The following is a 25,448-nucleotide window of genomic DNA, read 5'->3' on the forward strand; positions in this document are numbered from 1 at the left end:
GCAGAGAGCCTGATGCGGGGCTCGATCCCAAGACCCCGAGTTCATGACCTGAGCTGAAGACAGAGGCTTAACCCACTGAGCCCCCCAGGTGTCCCGGATACCTTGTTTTTGTTTACTTTTTTTTAAAAAAAATATTTTAAAGTTATCTCTACACCGAGTTGGGACTTGAATTCACGACCCCAAGTTCAAGAGTCACACGTGCTATGGACTGAGCCAGCCAAGCGCCCCTTGGGTTATCTTTTTTAATGTTATTTTTTAGAAAAGATCATTTATTTGAGAGAGATAGCACAAGCAGGGGTGAAGATCAGAGGGAGAGAGAGAAGCATGCGTCCCACTGAGCAGGGAGCCTGATGCAGCGCTCGATCCCATGACCCTGGGATTAAGACCTGAGCTGAAGACAAATGCTTAACCAACTGACTGACCCACCCAAGTGCCCTTAATGTTATTTTTATAAGTAGCAAAATGAATAAGATATTCCTATTTCTAAACAAAACAGGATTCGTTTGGCTACATATGTCTATCTAGCTTTCTTGAGTGGGTCTGTGAGGTAATCTTGGAGAGATGTCCTCTTTTGGAAAGCCCAAAAGGACCTAGGGGTGAGGGCTGGGAGGTTGGATTTCTGGTCTGTGTGTGTGTGTGTGTGTGTGTGTGTGTGTGATGGAAAACCAGTGGGATCAACAGAGTTGTGGAAATGGTCTGTAGGGAAGGTGAATCAGGGGACTAGTGGGCTATTGGGGAGGGGGGAAATTCAATTCAATTTGGTTTAATTTCTAAAATATTAAACACCTATTATATGCCTGACCCTGTTCCAGAATTTTAGGATACATCAGGGAACAAAATATAAAGATTCTGCCACCAGGAAGCTTAGTTTTTAACATGAAAATATAATTAACTATGAACATAATCTATCAATTTAATGGTAAACGCTGTGGTGTTTTTTTGTTTGTTTGTTTTTTTAGATTTATATACTCAGGGGTGCCTGGATGGCTCAGTTGGTTAAGCCTCTGCCTTCAGCTCAGGTCATGATCTGGGGGTCCTTATGATGTGGGAAACAAAGGCAGAAGAATGATCAAATTTCCTTACTACCTACAGCCCATTGACTGGTCCTTGAAACAACCAGAGTGACTTTCCTCTAGGGACTCAAGGGCCTCAGTGTTAACACTTTGCTGAGGGCAAGCGGCAATCCTAGCCTGAGTCCCCCACACCCCCCCCTTCCTGTAAGTCTACTTTAACCTATAAAAATTCCTTTGGAAACTTCCTTTATCTCTAACCACCCTCCCCAGATACATTTTGGCAATCATCCCCCAAGCTTCTAACCCACAGATTTACCTCTGAAGGGTCTCATGACTCAGGTTTGATTAAACAGTAATAAATGACCTTTTCCCAACAACAGCTAGCCCCCTCAAGGTCCTGGAAACCTTGCTTCCAAAATTTCTTAGAGACTTACACTCTCCCTAGCCCCCTCTTGACTTGGAAGTATATAATGGGCCATGGCTAATGACCCCAGTCAGCTCTTCCTGCCCACGGAACCTGTCCCTGTGCTTTAATAAAATCACCTTTTTGCACCAAAGACATCTCAAGAATTCTTTCTTGGCCGTGCGCTTTGAATCCTAATGTCTTTCCTACATCACTTGGATGGAGCACCAGGTCATAGGCTCCCTGCTCAGTGGGGAGCCTGCTTCTCCCTCTCCCTCTGCCCCTGGCCACCCCACTTCCCCTGCAAGCAGAGGGCAGGGTGGAGGGTAGATCCTGTAGTGCCTGGTCGATCACTGAGAAAAATTTGCCTTTCACTTGGAAGGGAACATTTCTATCCCAGTTTTCTGGCTTTTCTTTGCAGTGTTTTGTTTGGGGGTGTGTGTGCACGCATGGATCTAGATCTAGAAAGAGACGCACCTGGGCGTGGGCTGAGGCCCCAGGATTTCAAAACTGCCCTTGTATCTTCCTCCCTGTCACCTGCAGCCAGGCTTGGGTGTGGCTCCTGCCACCCCCTCAGCTGCTTTTACGGCGCACCCCCTGCCCTCTGGACTCAGCTCCCTAAGCACAGAGCAAACTGGAGGTGAGAGGGTCCCCTGTCCACCCAGCCCCAGCGGTGCTGACTGTCCAGTGCTCGTGGACACCAAAGCCTCCCACTGGGAGAGGCAGAGTCAGCGCCTAGGACCCAGAGAGAGGCAGACTGAGAACAGGGGGCAGGCAGGGGTCCCAGCAAATGTCCGGCACCCACCTGGAGGAGATGGTCTCAGCTCTCCTCTAGCTCCTGGGCCCTCTCCCGCTGCTTCCCTGCCCGCCCCCCCCCCCATACACACATGCACACACGCCTGACACAATGGCCGGGTGGGGCTGAGGAACTGGCTTCCTCTGTGGAGATCTCAATCTGGGCCCTCGGTTCCCGCCCCAGAAACACAGGAACAGACATTCAGAGACTGGGCCCCACACTCCTCGCTCCAAGGGGTTGGCAGGACCCGCTGAAAGTAGAAACTGCTTCCAGAAAGATAAAGGTAAGTTCAGGGGGCACTATCGCAGAGCTGGTAGGGGGCAGAATCCTGGATGGGGGTGCCTTGGTGTGAATAATGGCCTGGCACACCCCGCGAGACAGGTTAGCAGTTAAAGGGACAGGCTAGGGGCGCTTGGGTGGCTCAGTGGGTTAAAGCTCTGCCTTTGGCTCAGGTCATGATCCCAGGGTCCTGGGATCAAGCCCCACATCAGGCTCTCTGCTCAGCAGGGAACCTGCTTCCTCCTCTCTCTCTCTCTGTCTGCCTCTCCACCTACTTGTGATCTCTGTCTGTTAAATAAATAAAATCTTTAAAAAAAAATAATAAAGGGACAGGCTATGGTGTGAGGTGCGGGACAGAGGGTCAGACAGTAGTGGAGGGACTCAAACACCGTCGGTGTGTGAGTGGCTGACAGAGAAAAGTTTAGACCCTGGGCCCTTCTGCCATCCCAGCCTTGTGCTACTGCTACCGCGTCCTCACCGCAGCCCCTGAGAGACCCCCGTCTACACAGCAGGGCAAACCGAATGGTTGGTACAGCAGAGACCACCCTCTGGGCTTGAGGTTCAGCCTTTCCCAGGACCCTCGGGATCCTGGGTCTCTCGCATCTTCCAGACCCTAGTGTGCGCATGTAGAGTGCCGTGTGGTTTGGGGGGGGCTTGTCCGGTTGGGAGGAGGATCCGATTCCTGTTTCCTGCCCCTACTCACTCAGCCCTCGGAGGTGACAGAGGGGACAGGACTGAAGGGTGAGTGCGTGGGGCCCGAGTACCTGGGTCCTGCGAGAGGCCCGAGTGGGGGGCGGGAAAGGAAGTAAACGCAGGTACCTGGGGGTGGGGAGAGATCCTGGAGAGGGCCAAGGCTGGGGAGGAGCTGGAGGGCTAGTGAGGCCACTGGCCAGGCCACCTAAGGAACTTCCTGCCTGAACACAGAGGCCATTGAGCTGTAAGACTCCAGCCTCCGGCCCGCAGCTGCCACCCGGCATCATTTCTCCCGAACCCAGCCTGGGTCTTGGAGGGCTCTGACTCTCCTGCCGACTCCTCTCCGGAGTTTGGGGGCACCGCCCTGAACCCCTCCCCCCCCCCCCCAGCCTGCTCAGGATTGCTGCCGCCTGCGCCTGCACGCAGGAGGAGGTGAAGCCCAGATGCGGGTATCCCAGCCCCACTGGTCCTCACCTTCTGTCTGGTCTCCTGCCCACCCACCCGGCCTCCTGGCAGGACCCAGGCTGCCTCCGGGCCTCTCAGGCCAGACTGGAGGGGGTAGGTCGGGGTGGGGGGGCAGACAGGGATGGGGACAGGGCAGGACAGACCATGCCCGGGGCCTCCTGGTCTCTTGGGGTCAGAGGCTCCAGGAATCTTCAGGGCAGGAAAAGGAGACTAAAAATAATCCGGAAAGGGAGAGTCCGGAGAGAGGAACTGGGAAATGGGGGGCGGAGGGCGGGCTGGGGCAGGGAAATAGTGATGCATCCCTCACGGCCAGGGCTCGCGCGGCGCGCCTGCGCACACGGCGGCCCAGGCGCTACCAGCCCCCCCCAGCCCCGCGGTGCGCTCTCAGCGTGTCTCACCGCAGCCGTGTAAATGACACACGATCGCGCGCGCACACACACACACAGCACACGCGATCACACACGCGCGCGCACGTGCACACACACAGAGCTCGACAGCTAGATGCATCTGGCCACAGGGCAAGCCCAACGTCCCTTACATTTCCAGTTCTCATGTACTCCCCCCCCCACCCCCCGCCGGCCCCCGCTGGGTCTCTAACTGGGCGCCCCCAAGCCGGCTCACTGTCTCCTCTGGCCTGACTCTGGCAGCAGAAGCCAGAAAACAGAAATGCAGGCGGGGAGGCAAGGAGAGGTGAGCGGTGAAGGCAGGAGACAGCGAGAAGAGAAGGAAGCCGAGGGCAGACACCAGCCTGACATCCAGCCTGACATCCTGCCCTTTTTGTTGGCTCACAGTTTCTGCTCGGAGGCCTCAGTCTACCCTCGGGCTGGGGGCACTAAGGGTCTCTTTCTCCCTCCCTCTTCCTCAGGGGATGACTCCAGCAGAGCACCCCACTCTTTTGAAGAGCCCAGAGGGAGATGTCAGCCCAGTCTCTTCCTGCAGCAACACCCCCTACCCAGAAGCCCCCTCGGATCATCCGCCCCCGCCCCCCTTCTCGACCCAGGGCTGCCCAGTCCTCAGGGGATCACCACAACGGCTCATCTCCCCAAGAACCTGCCCTCACCTCCAATGATGCACCAACCCCAGTGGGCACACCCATCCACTGGGACCCCCCTGCCTCCTCCCTCAAGCCCCCTGCCCTCCTGCCTCCATCAGCTTCTAAAGCCAGCCTTGACTCCCAGACTTCCCCAGACTCGCCTTCTAGCACACCCAGTCCCGTATCCAGGCGCTCTGTCACCCCAGAACCTGCTCCCCGGTCTCCAATCCCACCCCCCAAACCCTCCGGTTCACACACTCTGCCCCTTCTCCCCACGCCTGGGGTCCCCACCCAGGGCGGCTCTGCCTCAGCCCCGGGCACTGTGCGGAGACTGGCTGGCAAGTTTGAATGGGGAACTGAAAGCAGGGTCCAGGCTGCAGAGGCACTAGAGTCGGGTCCCCAAGGGGCAGCAAATGTGAACGGGGAGAGAGAGGCTCCACAGGGCAACCTTGCTGGGAGTGGATCCCAGGAGAACGGCACTCCGGGTAAGTGTGTCATGGGGCCCCGGGTGGGCTCCTTCTAGCCCATCTTCTTTGATCTCGGTGCTTTAAGACTGGGTGCTTTCAGAGGCTACGATCTTAAAAATGGATTTCATGTTTGGAAAATCTGGTTTGCATATTTGCTGGGGTCTGAAGACAGGCAGGTGGAGGAGAGAGAGACTTGAGGCTAGACCGCCGTGTCCCCCTGCCGGACGGGTTCAGGGGAGGGAGGGGGCCTGGGCAGCATGGGGCCAGGCCCCAAGGGCCTCCATCTTAGGACACCCGTGTCTCCCACAGATGCTGGCCTGGCCTGCCCTCCTTGCTGCCCCTGTGTCTGTCACATAGGCCGGCCTGGCCTCGAGCTCCGCTGGGTGCCTGTGGGGAGCTATGAGGATGGCCCCAGGGCTTTCTGCCGTGCCTCCCCACTGAGGGCCTCCCGCTCTCGCCCCAGCCCTCCAAGCATCGGTCTCCCCCCAGTGGTCCTTACGTCCTACCGCTCCACAGCTGAGCACAAACTCCTCCCGCCCCTCAAAGCCCCCAAACCAACTTGGGTCAGGCAGGACACCACCGTCTCTGGGGACCCGCCCCAGCCAGATCTTGATCCGCCCTCGGAAGATGGAATCCATACAGGTACTGGGCCTGGGAGAGAGGGCTTCTGGGCTGGGAAGGGAAGGGGCCGAAGTAGAGAGGTCTAAAAGCCTCCAGACTGCCACCCTCAACAGGCCCTGGGGGCTTTGGTTCCTCTGCCACTAAGTGTCTTTGCTGGGTCTGGACTCAGGGGTCCTGGGCTGGGGACATGGAGGTCTGTTCTCTTCACTGTGGGCAATCTCTCTCCAGAGGACAATCCTGATGAAACTCCTCAGAACACACCTCCAGCAAAAACGGAGGGCAGGTACCAAACCCCTGCACACTTACTCCCTACCCCAGAGCTCAACCCCCACCCTGCCCCAATATGGGGCGAAGCACATCTCGGGCTCAGGAGACAAGCAACTCTGTCCCTTGCCGTGTGACCTGAGACAAGTCACTTCGACTTTCCGAGTCTCAGGGTCCTCATCTGTGGGCGGGGGTAAGCCAACCAGCGACCTCACCAGGGTGCTGAGGGTGGTCTTGGGGGTCCGTTTGACGGTCCCCCACCTCCAGCCTCCCTCTGCAGCCACCGTCCACAAATCTGTCTGGCACCGGGAACATCTCTTGTGTGTCCTTTGGGCTTGTCATTCATTTTAGATTCAGGACCCCCAGCTGGCATGAATTCTCCTGGGCGGGTTGCTCGGTTGCATGGGACAGAGCAGGGGGGTGCGAGCTTGGGTTGATCACATGGAGTGTCCCTGAGGCACAAACAGGGTATCTCAGACAATGGTTCATCCTGAAACAGCTGAGAGAGAGGCTTTACACTAGCGTGTGAGTAGCAACTACCCCCAATCCCCAGGGGTGTCCCAGTGGGGGCTCTGAGGCACTCCATCCCTTTCTCTCCACAGAGACAAGGAGGGATTGGAGGAGCTGAAGGAACAGAACTGGGAGCTGCCCCTGCAGGATGGTGAGGGCCTCCAGATGTGGGGGTCCCTGCTGTGACCAGCAAGCTGCAGGGGAAGGGTCCTGGGGTGCTGGCTTTTCCTGATGTGCTCTGTATGCTCTGCAGAGCCCCTATACCAGAACTATCGAGCAGCTGTGCTGTCTGAGGAGCTCTGGGGGGTCAGTGAGGATGGGTGTCCCTCCCCCACAACCCCCGGCGAAGGTCCCACCTTTGCACGGCCCCCTGGACCTCGCAACACACTGTGGCAGGAGCTTCCAGCCGTCCGAGCCAGCGGCCTCCTGGACACGCTGAGCGCCCAAGAGAGGCGCATGCAGGAGGTGGGCATGCCTGGGCTCGGGCAGCGCTGGCGCAGGGGATGGGGGGGGGTGGGACCTGGGAGCCGGGCTTTGCACTACGGCCCAGCTCTGCCTCCTCAGAGCCTGTTCGAGGTGGTGACATCGGAGGCCTCCTACCTGCGCTCGCTGCGGCTGCTGACAGACACCTTCGTGCTGAGCCAGGCTCTCCGGGACACGCTCACCCCCCGGGACCACCACACCCTCTTCTCCAACGTGCAGCGTGTCCAGGGAGTCAGCGAGCGGTCAGTGGGGTCCTGTTCCTGCAGCCACAGCAGGCCTCGGGCGGCTGAGCACTCCCTTAGCTTTCTGCTTGTCCCAGGTCTTCCCTTCCTCACGCCTGCTTAGTGCCCAGCTCTTGTGCAAACTCAGGTAGACTTGGCTCTCTGCCCCCTCCCCTTCAGGTTTCTAGGGACACTCCTGTCCCGTGTGCGCTCTTCCCCCCACATCAGCGACCTTTGTGACGTGGTGCATGACCATGCCGTGGGTCCCTTCTCTGTGTACGTGGATTACGTGCGGAACCAGCAATACCAGGAGGAGACCTACAGCCGCCTTATGTGAGCGTGCGGGAGGTGGAAAGCGGGGCCATGCATGCGTGGGAGAGGAAGCTGGGAAGCCGGGTTCGGGGCCAGGGCCTGGAGGTGTCCTGCTTTTGCAGGGACACAAACGTGCGCTTCTCCGCGGAGCTGAGGCGCCTGCAGAGCCTTCCGAAATGCGAGCGGCTGCCCTTGCCATCCTTCCTGCTGCTGCCTTTCCAGCGTATAACCAGGCTCCGTATGCTGCTGCAGGTGCCTGGGGAAGGGGGTAGGGGCGGGGATTGGGGGAAGGGAGGATGGGAGGGGCCAGGGGAAGAGGTCCTCTGCTCCTCTGCCCCTCTACCCCCGCACTGGCCCCCTTGGGGAATTCTCCCCGGGCTTCTCAATCCAGGACACACCAAGCCTTCCCTGGAGGTAAACAGATGTCTCCGGGAGCCATCTGGGTGCAGCTGAAAAGCGCCCCTGGCTAGAGACGCGAGTTCTAGACCTAGCTCTGCTGAGAACTGGCTGAGGGACCTTCGACAGGTCCCTTCCTTTCTCTGGGTTTCAAGAGGAATATGGGGGGTGGTCTTTGGGCTCTCCCACCGCATGCCTTTTCGATGGCAGAGATGTCACTCCCAAAGAGGCAAAAATTAGTTCTTCGGGGGGAAAATCTTTGCCATGCCAATGTTGGTGGTACTCCCAAGGGCTCGTAAATAGACACGCAGTGTATCTGGGGTATTAATATGTCATGATGGGTGGGACACTTAGGGAAAAGCTGTCTAAAAGGCTTCCCCGTGGAGAGAGAGGCAGAGTGGGGAGTGGGGGTGGGATCAGATTGAGAAAGACTTTTCCTGGCAAAGTAGAAACTTCTCCCTAAACCAGGTGATGCAATGGGGGTGCCTTGGTGTGAGGAGTCCCCATCTAGATTATCGGCATTTTCATATCCTGTTCAGCTTTGTGTATCCCCAGTGTAGACAACCTAATAATTGTAACACTAGTCATAGCAGTTACAGGGCTACAGAGTGCCCCGTCCTCGACATGGTTCTAAGTGCTCTGTACCTGTTTACCCTTACCAACAACTGTGGGTAGGAACTGTTATTGACCCCACTTCGTAGATGGGAAAACTGAGGCACGGAAAATAATTGAGAGAGGCAACGTGTGAATCTGGGCACTCTTAGTCACTCTGCTACATTGTTGGCGCTAAGAGTTGTGGTTGATAATGATTAAAACAGTAGCAACCCTCTCTTTTGTATTTCCCATGTACCCAGGACTATGCCGAGCCCTTTATGTCTCCTTACCTCACTGAATCCTCACAACAGGGCTATTGGTGGTATGCTAGGTGTGTTTTCTCCCCATTTGACAGATGGGGAAAACTGAGGCTCGGGGAGGTAACCCGAGGTGCTCAGGGTTGTGCAGGCAGTGAGAGGTGAGGTCTCTTGGCCTGATCAAGGTTGGTTCCCCAACACGTGAACCCAGATTAAGCATTTTGTCAAGCCAGGTGGGTTCCTATTAACTGAAGCTCCGCCTTGTCCCCAGAATATTCTGCGCCAGACAGAGGAGGGGTCCAGTCGCCAGGAGAATGCTCAGAAAGCCCTGAGTGCTGTCAGCAAGGTAGGCAGCAGGGATGCTGGGGTTGGGAGGGGACAGGGACAGGGGCGGGCAGAGGGTGGGTGGGAGAAGAGGTAGGGGTGCGTGGGGGTGGGTGACACGACTCCCCTAACCCCAGATCATTGAGCGTTGCAGCGCTGAGGTGGGGCGCATGAAGCAGACGGAGGAGCTGATCCGTCTCACCCAGAGGCTGCGCTTTCACAAAGTCAAGGTCGGTCCCTGCCCTGGTTCCCACCTTCCCTTTCCCGATCCCCACCCCCAGTGCTGCCACAAGCCCCGTGCTCTCACAGGCCCTGCCCTTGGTGTCCTGGTCCCGGCGCCTGGAGCTGCAGGGGGAGCTGACCGAGCTCGGCTGCCGGAGGGGCGGAGTGCTGTTCACCTCGCGCCCTCGCTTCACCCCCCTCTGCCTGCTGCTTTTCAGTGACCTGCTGCTTATCACTCAGCCCAAGAGGTGGGTCCCAGGGAGGGAGGGCGCCTGGGCTGGGGGAGGGAGGAGGGGTCCGGCAGGATCCCTGTCCTCCCTCTCAACCGCCTCTCCTCCCCAACCCACCCCCTCCACCGGGCAGCGGGCAGCGGCTACAAGTTCTGGACTATGCCCATCGCTCCCTGGTCCAGGCCCAGCAGGTTCCAGACCCATCCGGACCCCCCACATTCCGCCTCTCCCTTCTCAGCAACCACCAGGGCCGCCCCACCCACCGGCTCCTGCAAGCTTCGTCCTTGTGAGTTGTGTCTCCTTCAGAAAACATCCTGGGAACCCTCACTAGGCTTCTCAGAGCCCACCACCCTCCTCCTCCTCTGTCTCCCTCTTCTGCAGCCCTTGTCTGTCCCCAAGAAGGACCTCTTGGTTCAAATGTGACTCCTCCCTCTGTCCCCACCAGATCAGACATGCAACGCTGGCTGGGAGCCTTCCCAACCCCGGGCCCCCTACCCTGCTCCCCGGATACTGTATATGAGGACTGTGGTGAGTGTCCCCCAGAGGGGAGGAGGGAAGGAAATGTGAGGCTTCAGGGGAAGATGGGGGAGAAGCTAAAAAGAGTCTCTATCCCACTATGTGTCACTCGCCCCCAACCAGACTGTTCCCAGGAACTGTGTTCAGAGCCTTCTGCAGCAGCCAGGACAGAGGGACGAAGGCTGGAGTCTAGGGCTCCCCCCAAGCACCCACACAAGAGCCCCGAAGGTGAGAAATTCTTGTAGTTATTATTCGTTCAGTGAATTTTTATTAAGCACCTCCTGGGTGCCGCTTGCTGCCCCAGGCCCTGAGAGTCTTGCCCTGCTGGAATGCACGTTCCAGTGGAGGAGAAACAACAAAGAATTAACAAGATATACAAGTAAATGATACTGGCGCGCCTGACCGGAATATCCGACTCTTGATCTCGGGGTCATGAGTTCGAGCCCCACTTTGGGTGTAGAGATTACAATGCTACAGTGTGTCTGACAGTTATAAGTACTGTGGGAAAACACAAGTGGAACAGAGTCAAGGAGGTCAGGAGTCCCAGGGTTGGGTAGGATTACGATTTAAAATTGGGAGGTCAAGGAGCACCTGGGTGGCTCAGTCATTAAGTGTCTGCTTTTGGCTCAGGTCATGATCCCAGAGTCCTGGGATTGAGCCCTGCATCAGGCTCCCTGCTCAGCGGGAAGCCTGCTTCTCCCTCTCCCACTTCCCCTTCTGTGTTCCTTCTCTCACTGTGTCTCTCTCTTGTCAAATGAATAAATAAAATCTTTTTTTTTTTTAAAGATTTTCTTTATTTATTTGACAGACAGAGGTCACAAGTAGGCAGAGAGGCAGGCAGAGAGAGAGGAAGGGAAGCAGACTCCCTGCTGATCAGAGAGCCAGATATGGGGCTCGATCCCAGGACCCTGGGATCATGACCTGGGCCGAAGGCAGAGGCTTTAACCCACTGAGCCACCCAGGTGCCCCAATAAATAAAATCTTAAAATAATAATAATAAAATAAAATCGGGAGGTCGAGATGTCCCTCCATGAGGAGGCATATGTGAGCAGTGACTTGATAGAGGTGAAGAACTTAGGCACATGGTATCTGGGGGAAGAGTGTCGGGGAGCCCAGACAGGAGTCAGTGCAAAGGCCCTGTGGCCAGTGCATTTGAGCAACAGTAAGGAGGCCAGTGTGCTAGAGGGAGTGAGAAAAGGGGAGAGGGGCAGATGAGGTCACAGAGGTAATGGGGACCGGACCATGCGGATCCTCTTAGATTCCCCTGAGAAGTCCTGCTCTTCCTCTGAGTGAGATGAGCGGCCATTGCAGGGCTGAACAGGAGGGACTCCCATCCTCTGTTGCTGCTGTGGCCTCCGCCTCTAATGTCATTTCTCGTGATGCTCCAGGCTTCTTCACTAATCCCTGCACTCACTGGGACCCTTGGGCATTAGAACCCATGGGACCTCCTCCTTTCCTTCCCGACCTCTTCCCTCCCTTGGTTCCACTTGGGCCCGTGTCTCTCTTTCCACAGGCTGGCTGAAGGGGTTTCCGGGGCCTTCCCTGCCCCAGTTGGTGTGTGAAGTCACAGGGGAACACGAGAGGAGGAAGCACCTTCGGCAGCACCAGAGGCTCCTCGAGGCTGTTGGGCCCTCTTCGGGCTCCACCAGTGCCTCCCCACCCTAATGCAGGATGGGCGGCGGTGGTGCACAGGCGGGGACAGCTGGCAGCTGGGCGCGGAGAGGACAAAGCTCATCCATCCATCGGATTCGCTGTCAGTGGAAACGCTACCTCTATTGGCAACCAATAGGGACCAAGCTTCGGGAGAAGGCAGCCAATGAAAACAAGGCCGTCGGAGCCTACCGGCGAGGGATGGCTTGAGTGGGTGGCCAATGGAGACAGAGGCCTGGTGCAGAGCAGCCAATGGGTCCTGAGCTGGTTGAGCCGCTGGCCAATGAGTATCCCTGCTCGCTCACAGCCAAGGAAGACTAATAAACTAAGTCAATAAAGTTTTTAAAAAGGGCTGCGCTGGAAATGAAGGCCCGGGATAAAATAGCCAACAGCAGTGAGCAGGGACGTCCAGCCATGGAAGGTGGTCCGGGCCCCAGAGACCTGTGCTGCCCCTGCTTGGTTCTATAGCAATGACTGTCCTGCCCTTTGAGTGTGGGAAGCGCTTCATTCCATTCCTGGGGGGCCTCCTGTGCCCTCTGAAGCCACTTCCTCTCTTCTAGAAGAATCCAGAGTGAGTGTCTCAGAGAATCGGCGCGTGTGTCCCTGTGTCTCTGTAGGTGTCAGGGGAGGTGTCCTAGGGAAGGCGGTGTGTGGGGGGTCCCGCCTCCTCCCCGGGGACTGAGCGCTCTATTTCTCCCCTCACCCCCTGCTTTTCCTGTTATTTTCTCCAAGAAGACAGGAGGTCTGGGCTCCCCCGGAGGTGATGTGCTGGGTGTGGCTTGGCAGCCAGAGGCCAGAGTGGGGTAGGAGAAGCCTGAGCTCTGGGCCAGTGGTCCACGGCAGCTGGAGGGTGATGCTGGGGCTCAGCCACACAGCCTGGTAGAGGAGCCCGAGGGACTGAAGACGGCCAGTAGCCGCGGCCTGAAGCCCCCGGAGGCTTCCTTGCCCCAACCTTGGCCTCCAAACTGAACCGTAACCAGCCATCCATCCAGCTCAGCTTCGGGCTTTACAATGGCTCTGGGCCCCAGATTTTGGGGGAAAAAACAGGAGCTGTGGATCGTGGGCCACCCGGGGAGCCTCTCCAGCTTTCCTGCCTTCATCCTGGACCTCTCATGGAAACTCTGAGCTCACCAGTGGCGAGGGAACAAAGAGCCAGTGTGGCGTCCCAGCCCTACCCCAGCATCTCATTCCAGGGGAGAAAGTGCCCCGGGAGATGCCAGAAGGAGGTGAGGGATGGAGACAGAGCAGAGCCCACAGTTGCTGGTGACTCGGCCTGGCACCAGGCCTTCCCTGAACTGGGCCGTCACACTGTCCCTTCAGCTCACGTATGGCAGCTGGCCCAGGACGGCAACTGCCCCCCAACTGCAGGAGGGGCAAGGACTCTGGGAGGCTGGGAGGGAGAAGGGGACTGCCCTTTGGCCACCCAGGACTTTGCACAGTGCCTGGCTTATGAGAAACCCTCAATAAATGTTGGTGGGCCTGTACTGGGGGGAGCGTGTGCTTAAAGGAACAATAGTCTCCAAATTTGGCTTTGTAAGGGGGTGAGGCTGCTTGCAACAACATTCTTTGAGAGCTGTGGTCAGTTAGGCTGGGAGTGGGCCTTGGAGACCAGGAGCATGGCCCCAGTATGTTGGCCCACTCCTAGTTTCTGAGGAATCTAGGGATCTAGGTTGTGGTAGGTCTGCAGAGGGAGGCAGGAATAGAGGGCTGGTGTGGGCTGGGGAGGAGCACAGGGCCAGGCCAGGTATGGCTGGGGCTCCAGCAGGGGAAAAGCTGCAAGCGAGAAGGACAGAAAGGACAGTAAGTCAGCAGCAAATGTCCTTTACCGACCAGCCAAGCATCTCTGTTCAATGCAATTCAATTCGCCACGTGTTTATTCAGTGCCTTCTAGAACATAGTGATGCGGAGATGAAAAAAAACAAGGGTTTTGCCCTCTAGGAGCCTACATTCTGGGAATGACAAGAAGGAAGCAGCCCTGGGAGCTTTCTAGGGGTGGTCACAGGGGGCCTGAAGTCCAGGAAAAGGAGGTAGTGGTCCTGGGAGGGAGCTGGTGCACATGCTCCTTTAAGTTTTCTGGTTGGGGAGCCCCTCCCCACTCTCTACTCTCCTCCCTTCTTCCTCTGAGATACTGAGCCAGACAGGCAGACATGCAGAGGCTGACCCAAAGCTACACAGGTACCCTCTATACACTCCCTCCCAGCTTCCCCCATTCCTGTCCCTACAGATGTCTCCATTCTCCGGTTCAGATGTCCTGATACTGGGATAATGGGGAGATGGGGAGAGGACAAGAGTTGTTCTGGGGACACAAGGCACATAAAATGCAGCCACATGTCCCTAAAGGGACAGAAAAGGCAGGGAGGGAAGGGGTTGGCATGTTTCTGTTACCTTGGAGGCCTCTTTATGTTGGGGCGGGGGTGACCTGGGTGTGTCTGTGCAGTCCTGGAGGGGTCTGCCTTCTGCGGGCCTGTGGGGGGGGGCGGGGCACTCAGCATCAACCATAGGGGGAAGGGGTGCGGGCAGGAATGAGGGCCACCGTGCACGCAGAGTGGATGAGGGAAGGAATGGGACCGGGTAAGGAAGACAGAGGAGGCGGAATAGCGGGGAGGCGGTAGAGGTGGTACTTGGGGGCGATGGGTCACCCGTTCCATCCTGCATTCCTCCCCTCTCCCTCCCACACACCCCAGGCATCCATCAGCCTCTCTTTCTTTGTGCAGCTCCTTCCTGCCCCTCTGGGTGCTTTGGGCAACTTTCTTGGAGGTGTGGTAGGAGGCTCCAGGGGAGAAGGCCCCTCTCAGGGCTGCTCAGTCTGCCACTCCAGGCATGGCGGAGGGGGTAGCGGGGACACATGTTGCATTACCCCATTCCTTCACATTCTGCCATGCTGGGGGGATGGAAGAAACAAATATTGTCACAGACTTAGGAAAGGTGCAGGAGGGGACAGAGTGGGGAAGCTGGGCCCTTGTTGGGAGTCTCTCTCCGTGAGTCAATAAGCCCTTTCTCCACCCACAGCCCTGCCCCTCATGTCTGTGGCCTTTGTGTTTGGCGAGTGGATGATCAATGATCATAAAGATGGGACAGGGCACTGAAGGGTCTTTGCACGGGCCCTTTTATGGCTCTGGGTCAACGCGTCGTGGGGGAGGGGGGTTCAGCCACGACCACAAGCAGCAGGTGGATGAGAAGAGCTGTCACCCCCTCCTCACAGCCTGCTCGCTAGCTCTCCCCCACTGAGCCCTCCCACCTCCCTGAGATCCTTTCCAGAGCCCTTCAGCCTGGCTCTCTGTCCAACCCTGAAAGCTGCTCTCTCTCTCCCTTCCCTCTTTCCTCACAGGGCTCCCTCTCTCTTCAGGCACAGGGATATGTGATGGTGATGGTTCCTGCTGTCAGGCTTAGCCAGGTCACCAGGGAGGCACTCCCATCGGGGCAAAAGGTAGTGTCCTCCGAGAGCTCCTCCGCCTGCCCGGCGAACCCCTGACCTCGGTCCCCAGAACGCCCAATCCAAACTGCAGACTCCCCACCACGCGGCCCCAGAGCGCGTCTGGCCAGGCCTAGGGAGCGCAGAGGGGCAGAACTCCGCTTTCGACTGCGCGCTGAAGGCAGGCACCCCCGGGGGGCACGGCGTGGCCCCGACCCTTTGGGCTCGGAGCTCACGGGTTAGCCCCGCCCCCAGTCATGGCTCCGCCCCTCCGCGTCCGGCTCCGCCCCACTCTCCGTGCGGACCTGCACCTCCGGTGCTGGGAAGGCTGGCTTCCCGCCTCCGGGCCTGAGGGGTCCTCCCGCCGGGCTCCCGGTTCGGGACATCTGCCCTCGCGCATGGCAGGGCCTGGGAGGCGGCCCGCCCCCGCCGAGGAGCCCCTGAGAGGTTGAGGCGCAAACTGCGGGCGCGTGCGGGTCACCTGATCCCCGGGCTCCTGGGCGGTCCCCAGCGACCGCCCGGCTCTCGCCCCGGCCCTATGTCCATCTCCCAGTGTGGTTCTGGGGCCTGCCAGAAGCTCACCTGTCAGCTCCTCCTCCATCCCGATCGAGCTCTTGGGCGTGGCTCTCTGTCCCGCTCTTCTTTCTGCGAAGAACCAGCATCGGTCTTGATGGGAATTATGCCACCCGCCCACCGGAGAGCGCAGAAGTCACTTTTTTTTTTTTTTTTTAAGATTTTATTTATTTATTTGTCAGAGAGAGAGAGGGAGAGAGAGCGAGCACAGGCAGATAGAATGGCAGGCAGCAGAGGGAGAAGCAGGCTCCCTGCCGAGCAAGGGGCCCGATGTGGGACTCCGATCCCAGGACGCTGGGACCATGACCTGAGCCGAAGGCAGCTGCTTAACCAACTGAGCCACCCAGGCCTCCCAGAAGTCACTTTTTTGCTATTTGTAAAATATAATATTTTTTCTGCTCTTTAAAAAAATATACATATATATTACATAATATAGACGTATATATCACATACTATATATATTACATAATATATATCACATTTTCATACATTTCATACATTTTTCATTTTTGTTTATTTACATTTTTATTTCATTTTAGGGGGCGCCTGGGTGGCTCAGTGGGTTAACGCCTCTGCCTTTGGCTCAGGTCAAGATCTCAGGGTCCTGGAATCGAGTCCCGCATGCGGCTCTCTGCTGGGCAGGGAGCCTGCCTCTCTGCCTGCCTCTCTGTCTACTTGTGATCCCTGTCTGTCAAATAAATAAATAAAATCTTTCAAAAATATTTTCATTTTAGTAAACATACAGCGTTAATTTCAGGCGTACAATATAGTGATTCAAAAATTCTATACATAATTAGGGTATATTTTTAGGGTACAATTTACATTCAGAGAAATTCACCCCTTTCAGTGTAAAAGTCAGAAATTTTTGGCAAACATGGAGCCACCATCGCAACTGAGAAACGAAGGATTCCTTCCATCACCCTGGTGAATTCCCCTGTGCCCTTTGTGCTGAACCTCTTCCTCAATTCCAGCCTCTGGCAACCCCTGATCGGTTTTCTGTCTCCTAGAGTTTTGCCTTCCCTGTAATGTCATGTAAATGGAATCATAGGGCAGGTAGACTTTCAAGTTTGTAGTCTTTAACTTAGCTTAGTGTATTTGGGGTTCATCCAGGTACGTCATTACTTTTCACTGTTGAGTAATATTGTGTTGTATGGATATATCAATTTTAGTGGGGGGGCATTTGGGTTGTTTCTAATTTTTTAAAAAAGATTTTCTTTATTTGAGAGAGAGCTTGTGAGCAGGAGCAGGGGGAGAAGGGAGGGGGAGGAGGGAGATATGAGGGAGAGGGGGAAAGGGAGGGGGAGAGGGAGGAAGAGGAGGAAAGAGAGAGAATTCCAAGCAGACTCCCCACTGAGCCTGGAACCCCAGGCGGGGCTCAAACCCAGGACTCTAGGGTCACAATCTGAGCAGATGCTTAACTGAGCCACCTAGGAGCCCCTTCATACGGTTTTAATCTCTGATTCTCTCATAGCTAATAATTCTGCTTTTTTTTTTTTTTTACTTTATTTATTTAATTGAGAGAGAGAGAGAGACAGAGACAACCAGCAGGAGGGGAGCAGCAGGCAGAGGGAGAAGCAGGCTCCCTGCCGAGCAAGGAGCTTGATCCAGGGACCCAGGGATCATGACCTGAGTGTAGGCAGACGCTCAACTGACTGAGCCACACAGGCCCCGGGATTATTGTTTTATAAGGGACGTCAGGGGCCCACGCCACCAGTGGGACAGTGGCCACTTTCCTTTTTGGAAAGCTTCCAGTCTTGTACGCCATTCTGGCTTCCACTCTGTTCATGTGTCAGCAAGTTATCATTATTTTTATTTTTTATTTTTTTAAGTAATATGTATACCCGCGGGCATTGGGGTGTCTCAGTCGCTTAAGCGTCTGTCTTTGGCTCAGGTCATGATCCTGGGGTCCTGGGATGAGCCCCTGTGGGACTCCCTGCTCAGTAGGGAGCCCACTTCTCCGTCTACCTCTGCCCCCCTTCCCCATCCCTCATGAATGAATAAATAAAATCTTTTAAAAAATAAGTAATCTCTATATCCAATGTGGGGCTTAATCTCACAACCCTGAAACCAAGAGTCAAGAGCTCCACTGACTGAGCCAGCCAGGCGCCCCCATTATCATTACTTTTTGAGTGCTTGGCTTCCTTTCTTTTGGGGAACTGTCCCTCTCCAAGTCCATGTGGCTCTTGGTGGGCTGTTGGTCAGGGCATCTGCCTTCCCATCTCAGAGGTGGGCAGGTGACACAGTTGAGGCCATGCGGACTCTGAGATGTGGAATCCTGATCAGAAATAGACAAGGGTAGAGGAGGTTTAGTGGGGAATTCTATGGGGAAGCAGTAAGCAGGGGAAGGGGGCAGCTCCTGCTGAGGATTCTCCTGTGCTCCCCTGGCTCCTGCTAGCCTGGACTGGACATCCGGCTTCCTGTTTGAGTCTAGGTTCGTTCACTACTGGCCCAAGACATTCCTTTTCGCCTAACTTAGCCTGGGTCGGTGCTTGCAACCAGAGAGCCCCCACTGATACACAGTCATGTCATTGGCTGGAATGCTGCTGCTTGTGCCTCTAACCTTGTGCTTAAAAGGCAGCCCCTCCGAATGGATGTTGGGGTGGTTGTCTTGGGGGGAGTGGCACCTTTATGTGATATTGAACAAAGCACTTCTTCCTCCCATTCAGTGGAGCCCCCTTGGAGGGCCCTCAATTATTGAGCAGAATGCAGACTGGACTTCAGTTCTCACTCACCCCCCACCCCACCCCCCCAGTTGTGTGCTCTTGTGCAGTGCACATCCTGCACATCCTTCTGTGGAGACCCTGTTGCCAGGTCCCCCCACCCTTCCCTTCATTTCTCTTCTCCTCCTTCCACCTGCCAGTTTACCTCTTCTAAGTGTTTACTTGGACAACATCAAGGCTGATAACAGCTATGTTTACTTTTGTAGCCATAGTTCAGTCTTCCGTGCTTTGTCCATCTGTTGATTCTAAAAGTTGAAACTCAATTAACAGTGTTTACCTTATATATTGTGACTACATAAATAGCTTTCATTGCAGACCTAGTAATCACTAAGATTGCATTTCCTTTCTTAGACTATTTTTAATTACCTTTTGAAAAACAGGACCTGGTACATTCACGGGATCATATGAATTACACGTTCGTTATAAGAGATAATTATATAATGAATATCTGTGTACCTATCCTAACTCAGGAACCAATAACCTATTACCAATAACATGTATGTACCATGGCCATCCTCCTGGTCCCATTCCCTTGCCTCCCCTGTGAAATAAAATAACCACTATTCTATGTTTTGCATTTATCATTCTGCTGACTTTTATTTTGAGTCTTGTTTACATTTTTATTTATTTTAAGTAATCTCCACACCTAATATGGGGCTTGAACTCACAACCCCAAGATCATGAGTTGCACGCCTTTCTGACTGAGCCAGCCAGGTGCCCCTCTGCTGATTTTTAAAAACTTACCATGCCATCATAGTAGTATGTGTGCTTAAATAGTGTTTTGTTTTGCTGTATTTGTTTACAAGCTCTATAAAAATGGTATCGTGTTTACAGCGTAGTCTTTTGGGAGTTAATGTTTTTCGGGAGATACTATATTTCCAAAATTCTCCTGTGTTGTTTTGTGTTACCGTTAGAACTGCTTGTTAGGATGAGAAACTCTTAGAAATTCCAGGAAAATGAAAACAGATCCAAGGAAGGAAACGAAATCCTGAGGATCACCAGCTCTGCTCAGCCTCCTGACCTGGATGCCCCTGACCATGACCGAGGGTTCTAAGGATGGCGTTTGTCCTTGGCAGGGCCAGATCGCGTGCAGACTTGGCACGGAGAGGTCTCTGCTCTGGTGATTGAAGGAGTAAGACAGACAACTTGAGGTGTGAGAGTCGCGTTTCTCATCATGTGGACCAGAGGAGAAGAGGAGGTTGGTCTGGTGAGGAGGAGAAGGACGCTCAGGGATGAGCAGGCACAGAGCCAGACTCTGTGTCTCCAGAATTCCCGTGTTGGCAAGCTAACCCCAAGGTGATGCTTTTAGGAACTGGGGCCTTTAGGCGGGGGTGATTAGGGGCTTTTGGGAGTCTGTCCTCACAAATGGAATCAGTGTCTTATAAAAAAGACCCCACAGGGCTTCTTGGTCACACATGAGCGTGACAGGAAGAAGTCCGAGACCTCCAGCGGGCCCTCACTGGCCCAGGCTGGCATGATGAACTTGGACTTTCAGCCTCTGAAAATGTGAGGACTACATTTCTGTTGCTTACAAGCTACCCTGTGTGTGGTGTTTTGTCGTGGCCGCTGGACGGACTAAGAAACCGAAGAAAGAGCTCTCACAGGGTTTGAATTCCTAATTCCAACTGTAACTTGGGTCTAGTGAGCACATGACCTTGGGATTCACGATGAACTCCCCTTTTTGCTTAGGCTAATTTGGGTTCTCTTGCCATTTCTGTCTCTCTCTCTCAAATATATAAATAAAACCTTTTAAAAAATTAATAATGTAACAGTCACCACTCTCACTTTCTGGGAATTTACTATGAAGCAATGAATGCTTACTGTTTCTTTACCTCATTCGATATTCAAACCAAGTCTGAGACAAGTCTCATTGTCCCAGTGCTACAGATCAGTAAACTGAGGCACATAGAAGCTAGAGGGTACATGCGAGTTCACAAGCCTGTACTCCTCTCTCTGCCTTTTGGACCCCAAAGCCTGTGTTCTTAAACACACATATCACTGCCTCCACAGCGTAAACCAGCTCTGGTGGGATTCAAACTCACATCCCAAATCCAAAAGCCTTTTTTCTTGGGAGAGTTCCCAGGGTCTCTCTTCTCCCAGAAGCCACCATGATCAGGTGACTCATTTCTATTTTCTTAACTTAACTTAAACTCTATTTTCTTAACTCAACTTAACTATTTTCTTAACTTAAAAAGGAAGTTAGAGGGGTGCCTGGGGTGGCTCAGTGGGTTAAGCCGCTGCCTTCGGCTCAGGGTCAGGTCATGATCTCAGGGTCCTGGGATCGAGCCCCACATCGGGCTCTCTGCTCAGCAGGGAGCCTACTTCCCTCTCTCTCTCTGCTTGCCTCTCTGCCTACTTGTGATCTCTCTGTCAAATAAATAAATAAAATCTTTAAAAAAAAAAAAAGGAATTTAGAAAAAAAAAAAAATATCTCAGCTTGTGGAGCTCCTGACTGACTTAGTGAGTGGGGAATGCAACGCTTGATCTCGGTCTTATAGGTTCGAGCCCCACGGTTGGTGTAGAGATTACTGGGGGAAAAAAAAATCTTAAAAAAAAGAAAGATCTTAGGTTGTGCGATGCCCGCCCACTCCTCCTTAACCTATGTCCCTCCCCTTCTAGTACTGAGGGGAAAAAGAAGGGAAGAAAGTACAGAGAAGAGGGAGGGGAATGGCAAGCGTTCACCAGAAACAAATGGGTGTGGGAGGGAGGGGAATAGGGTGGGGGAGGCAGTGAGAGGGTGCCCCCCCCCACTTTGGAAGACAATTCCAAAGAACAATGGAGGGAGGCTATTTCCCTGAGGACTAGCGCCTTCTCCCTCCTGCTCTGCCAGCATTTGTGGGTAGGGTCAGAGCAAAGCACACAGGAAGAGAAGGGGACACCCTCAGAAACCATAACTCTTAGGAGTGGGGCTGTCCCATGGGCCCCTCCCCCACTTGACGAACCCCCCCCTTCAAGAATATTCCATGGCAGTTAGGAGCCCTGTCTTACTGAATGGTTTGTGCTTTCCCTGCCCCCAGGCCCCATGGTGCAAAGAGCTCTGCTGCATAAAAATATTTACAAGATGAGGGACGACTGAGTCCAACAAGGGAGAGGGGGAATGGGGTGGAGGGGAGAGGGGGAGACAGAGGGTGCGCAAGATGGGGGCAGGGGACTTTAGGGATGAGTTCCCTGCATCTGGAAAAGAAAGGGATGAACACTGGAAACTTGGAAGGGAAGGGGGGTGCTGAGAAACAGGAGGGGGTGGAGGAGAGTAGGGAACAAGAAGCCGGGGGACAGAACTCATTCTCTGAGCCCAGTGGGAGCAGGCAGGGGCTCAAGGATAAGCGCTCAGAGCCCCGGAGGGTCTCTGTGTTGCCCCTGCAGTGGAGAATTACCCACAGCTCCCGCTGGATAGCGCAGGTGCTGGCCTCCGAGCTCAGCCTGGTCGCCTTCGCCCTGCTGCTGGTCATGGTGTTCTCCAAAAAATGGCTGGACCCCTCTAGAAGCCGCTTCTACCAGCGCTGGCCCACCAACGTCAGTGCCGGAATCTACACGGCCACCCACGTCATGTCCATGGGGCTCCTGGAGATCTGCAGATCCAACGGCTGTTTCCACTCAGAAAACTGGAAAGGTGAGACCCTCCCCAGCCCCATCCCACCCCCAGGGCTCCAGTCTGCCTTGGTCACTGTGGGTCACCTCATGCCCTTGTCCCCTCCTTCTGGTCATCCACAGTGATCTGACCCGCAAGATGGCTTCACAGGTGGAGAACACAGGATCGGTCTTCCTGTCCCCATCCATCCTGGCCACATCACTTTGCCTGACTCAAATCACTGCTTTAGGGAAGGTTCTGAGCCTCATCTGGGGCTATCACCATGTTGCAAGGGGCATAGACTCTCAGTGCCGGTGCATCACTCCTTAATCACACAACTCTCCCTGTTATATGGGGAGAAGAGCTCCAGGGAGGTGGGGATTGCCTTCCTCCGGCTTGTGTGTCCCAAGGGTCCAGCTTTGGGAGGAGTTCTCAGGATGCTGTCCCTCCCCGGCCCTGGCCCCAGCCTCTTCTGTCTCAGGCCCTGCTTGTTCCTTCCTTCCCAGCCTCTCGTCGCCCTTCACTGCCAGTTCCCATACTTAGAACACCACGTCTCCCTTCACTGTTCCATGTCGCTTTCAGAAAGCATGATAGTGGTGTGCCTGGGTGGCTGAGTGGGTTAAAGCCTCTGCCTTCGGCTCAGGTCATGATCCCAGGGTCCTGGGATGGAGCCCCGCATTGGGCTCTCTGCTCAGCAGGGAGCCTGCTTCCCCCACCCCCCGCCTGATTCTCTGCCCACTTGTGATCTCTCTCTGTCAAATAAATAAATAAAATCTTAAAAAAAAAAGAAAAGAATCCTGGCTTATTTAAGGAGGGAAAATGATATTTCATTGTTATCTCACATGTGCATTTCTGGAGCACTTGGGTGGCTCAGTTGGCTAAATGTCTGACTCTTGATTTCGGCTCAGATCCTGATCTCAGAGGGTCATGAGCTCAAGCCCTGCATGGGGCCATGTGCTCCATGAGGAGTCTGCTGGGGTTTCTCTCTCTAACCCTCTACCCTTTCCCCAGCAAGTACTCTCTCTCTCTCTAAAATAAATACATAAATCTTTTTTAAAAAATGCATATTTTGGGGTGCCTGGGTGGCTCAGTGGGTTAAGCCACTGCCTTCGGCTCAGGTCGTGATCTCAGGGTCCTGGGATCAAGCCCCACGTCAGGCTCTCTGCCCAGCAGGGAGTCTGTGTCCCCCTCTCTCTCTGCCTGCCTCTCTGCCTGCTTGTGATCTCAATCTCTCTCTCTGTCAAATAAATAAATAAAACCTTTTTTTAAAATATGCCTTTCTTGGGATACCTGGGTGCCTCAGTCTGTTAAGCCTCTGCCTTCGGCTCAGGTCATGATCCCGGGGTCCTGGGATCGAGTCTTGCATTGAGTTCCTTGCTCGGCAGGGAGCTTGCTTCTCTCTCTGCCTCTGCCTGCTTGAGCTCTCTCTCTCTGAATAAATAAATAAATAATAAATAAAATATTTTTTTAATGTGCATTTCTTTTTTTTTTTTTAAAGATTTTATTTATTTATTTGACAGACAGAGATTATAAGTAGGCAGAGAGGCAGGCAGAGAGAGAGGAGGAAGCAGGCTTCCTGCTGAGCAGAGAGCCCCGATGCGGGGCTCGATGCCAGGACCCTGAGGTCATGACCTGAGCCGAAGGCAGAGGCTTTAACCCACTGAGCCACCCAGGCGCCCCCAAATGTGCATTTCTTTAGTTAACCTTTTCTCATGTCATTCAATTATATATTTTTTCCCTTTGTGAATCTTATGTTCATCCTGTTTCTCATTTTCTCCAGATAATTACAAGCTGTGGACCAATCACCCAATCTTCGGGGCGGCCGTGATAACTTTCTGCCTGACGCTCGTGCTGGGCTTTCTCTTTACCATCTGGTTGCACCTGCCGTACATACCCGGTCTTCAAAGACTGCACTGCTTCAGCTGGGTTGGGACTATCATGAGCTTCTTTGAAGGTACCCCATGGCTCTGGAAATGGTCATTGGTTTCTCCCCAGACACATCTTCCGGGTCCTTCTCCATTTTTCTTTCTTTGAGGGTAGGGCAGGGGTTTGGCCAAACAGAACTGATCATCCTTGAGAACTGAGCTCTGCCATTTCCTTGTCCCCGGAGAGGTGGGGTTGGAGGGGTGGATGGTGGTTTGTGGGTGCATCCCAGCAGGTGAAGGAAAATCCCTGTGGGTCCTCAGGTAAGAATAAGCTCTCTCCGGTTCCTGTCTCCTAGTTTTCCTTATTTTCTTCACCATGATGTTGTTTCCTATTAACCTCTGGATCTTTGAGTTGAAGAAGAATTTATCAGTCCCCATTGGCTGGAGCTATTTCATAGGCTGGCTGGTGTTTGTCCTCTATGTCACCTGTGGTGAGTGGCCTGAGGGTCCCAGGAAGAGAAGACCTGGGCGGCTGGGACAGAGGAAGTGTACAGGGAGGCAGTTGGTGGGGGCGGGCTGGTAATTCCCAGGGACAATTTCTTAGAGATTGCCTTTTCCTTTGGCCTCACCTCGCTGGCCACATCCTTCCAGTTCTCCAAATTTCCTCTCCCCCATCCCTTTGTGATTTCCCAGCGGCCCTGTGCTACTTCAACCATAAACATTTCTGGAGGGTGATTTTGAGCCGTCCCGCTGGCACCGTGCACTGTAGCAACTTTTCCAGCCCCAAACAAAACTTGAAGACGAAGCCGGTTGTCTCACACAGCTCGGGCGGCCAGCGGGACGTCCGGGATCCTGAGCAAAAGGAGGCATCTCCGTAAACTTGTCGGAAATCCTGGCGCCACGTTCTGCCCATTCATCCAAATCCCTGTCCTCATCCTTTTCTCCCAACCTTGGGGTGGGTGGCGTGGCAGGGCTTGGCCTCCCATCACTGCCAGGAGTTAGAGAGGGAGGATAGTACTTCTCCTCCTGGTGCCTATTTGCTTATAGCTTGGGTAAAGTGGAATAAATGGTCTCTTATGATCATGTCTGGCCATTTTTGAGATAAGACAACAACTTGAAGGAGAGGAAGGGAGAAAGAACAACTTTGTTTCCCAATCGTTCCTGCCTAGGAGGCTTTTGGCACCCTGGGTTCCCAGAATTGCCCAATTTCTCCCATAGCGCACTTGGACACAGGTGAAACTCCTCTCAGGAGCTAAGCCTCTTTCAACTTTGTCCCCACTGTTCCAACATGTTTAGTGGGTCGAGGGGAGTGACCAGGAGGGAGAGATCATTCGTGAACTAGTTGCTTTATTCAGAGTGAACAATTCAAGAGCAAACTGGCCCAAAGAGGCAGGTCATCTGGGGATGTGGCTGTGCTGTGTGCACGAGGCAGCCATCCCACCTTCTGTGTCCAGATCAGGTGACGGAGAAGTCCTAGAGCCCTGTGTCTGGGTACCACCATCTCCGCCTTCACCTCCACCACCACTTCACCTCCACCATCCTTACCTGGTTGCTACCGCTC

At 54.4% G+C, this 25,448-nt stretch overlaps 2 protein-coding genes across 7 annotated transcripts; both read left to right on the forward strand.

Moving 5' to 3' along the window:
* Positions 1–2,374: 2,374 nt before the first annotated feature.
* ARHGEF15 (Rho guanine nucleotide exchange factor 15) lies at positions 2,375–13,233 on the forward strand. 5 transcript variants are annotated; one of them, XR_006607665.1, is made up of 17 exons: positions 2,375–2,495; positions 4,515–5,167; positions 5,459–5,791; positions 5,999–6,053; positions 6,637–6,695; positions 6,798–7,009; positions 7,109–7,269; positions 7,429–7,581; positions 7,683–7,812; positions 9,079–9,153; positions 9,269–9,361; positions 9,441–9,601; positions 9,717–9,869; positions 10,029–10,111; positions 10,223–10,327; positions 11,613–12,320; positions 12,482–13,233. XR_006607665.1 is itself a non-coding variant. In XM_045083353.1 (16 exons), the coding sequence occupies exons 2-16, from the start codon at positions 4,564–4,566 to the stop codon at positions 11,762–11,764; spliced, it is 2,529 nt and encodes an 842-aa protein (XP_044939288.1). In that variant the 5' UTR covers positions 2,375–2,495; positions 4,515–4,563; the 3' UTR covers positions 11,765–13,233. The 5 variants fall into 5 exon arrangements, 3 of the variants coding, with proteins under 3 accessions (XP_044939288.1, XP_044939290.1, XP_004760262.2); XR_006607664.1 differs by having other exon boundaries at positions 12,485–13,233; XM_045083353.1 differs by having other exon boundaries at positions 11,613–13,233.
* An 8,015-nt stretch (positions 13,234–21,248) lies between these two features.
* Positions 21,249–24,960, forward strand: ODF4 (outer dense fiber of sperm tails 4). Of its 2 annotated transcripts, XM_013060247.2 has the most exons (5): positions 21,425–21,448; positions 21,818–22,064; positions 23,803–23,976; positions 24,244–24,378; positions 24,581–24,960. In XM_013060247.2, the coding sequence occupies exons 1-5, from the start codon at positions 21,446–21,448 to the stop codon at positions 24,763–24,765; spliced, it is 744 nt and encodes a 247-aa protein (XP_012915701.1). In that variant the 5' UTR covers positions 21,425–21,445; the 3' UTR covers positions 24,766–24,960. The 2 variants fall into 2 exon arrangements, with proteins under 2 accessions (XP_004760257.1, XP_012915701.1); XM_004760200.3 differs by having other exon boundaries at positions 21,249–22,064.
* The last annotated feature ends 488 nt before the right edge of the window (positions 24,961–25,448 follow it).

Source organism: Mustela putorius, unplaced genomic scaffold, assembly GCF_011764305.1.
Source record: "Mustela putorius furo isolate JIRA1106 unplaced genomic scaffold, ASM1176430v1.1 tig00000695_pilon_pilon_pilon, whole genome shotgun sequence".
NCBI classification, from domain to species: Eukaryota; Metazoa; Chordata; class Mammalia; order Carnivora; family Mustelidae; genus Mustela; species Mustela putorius.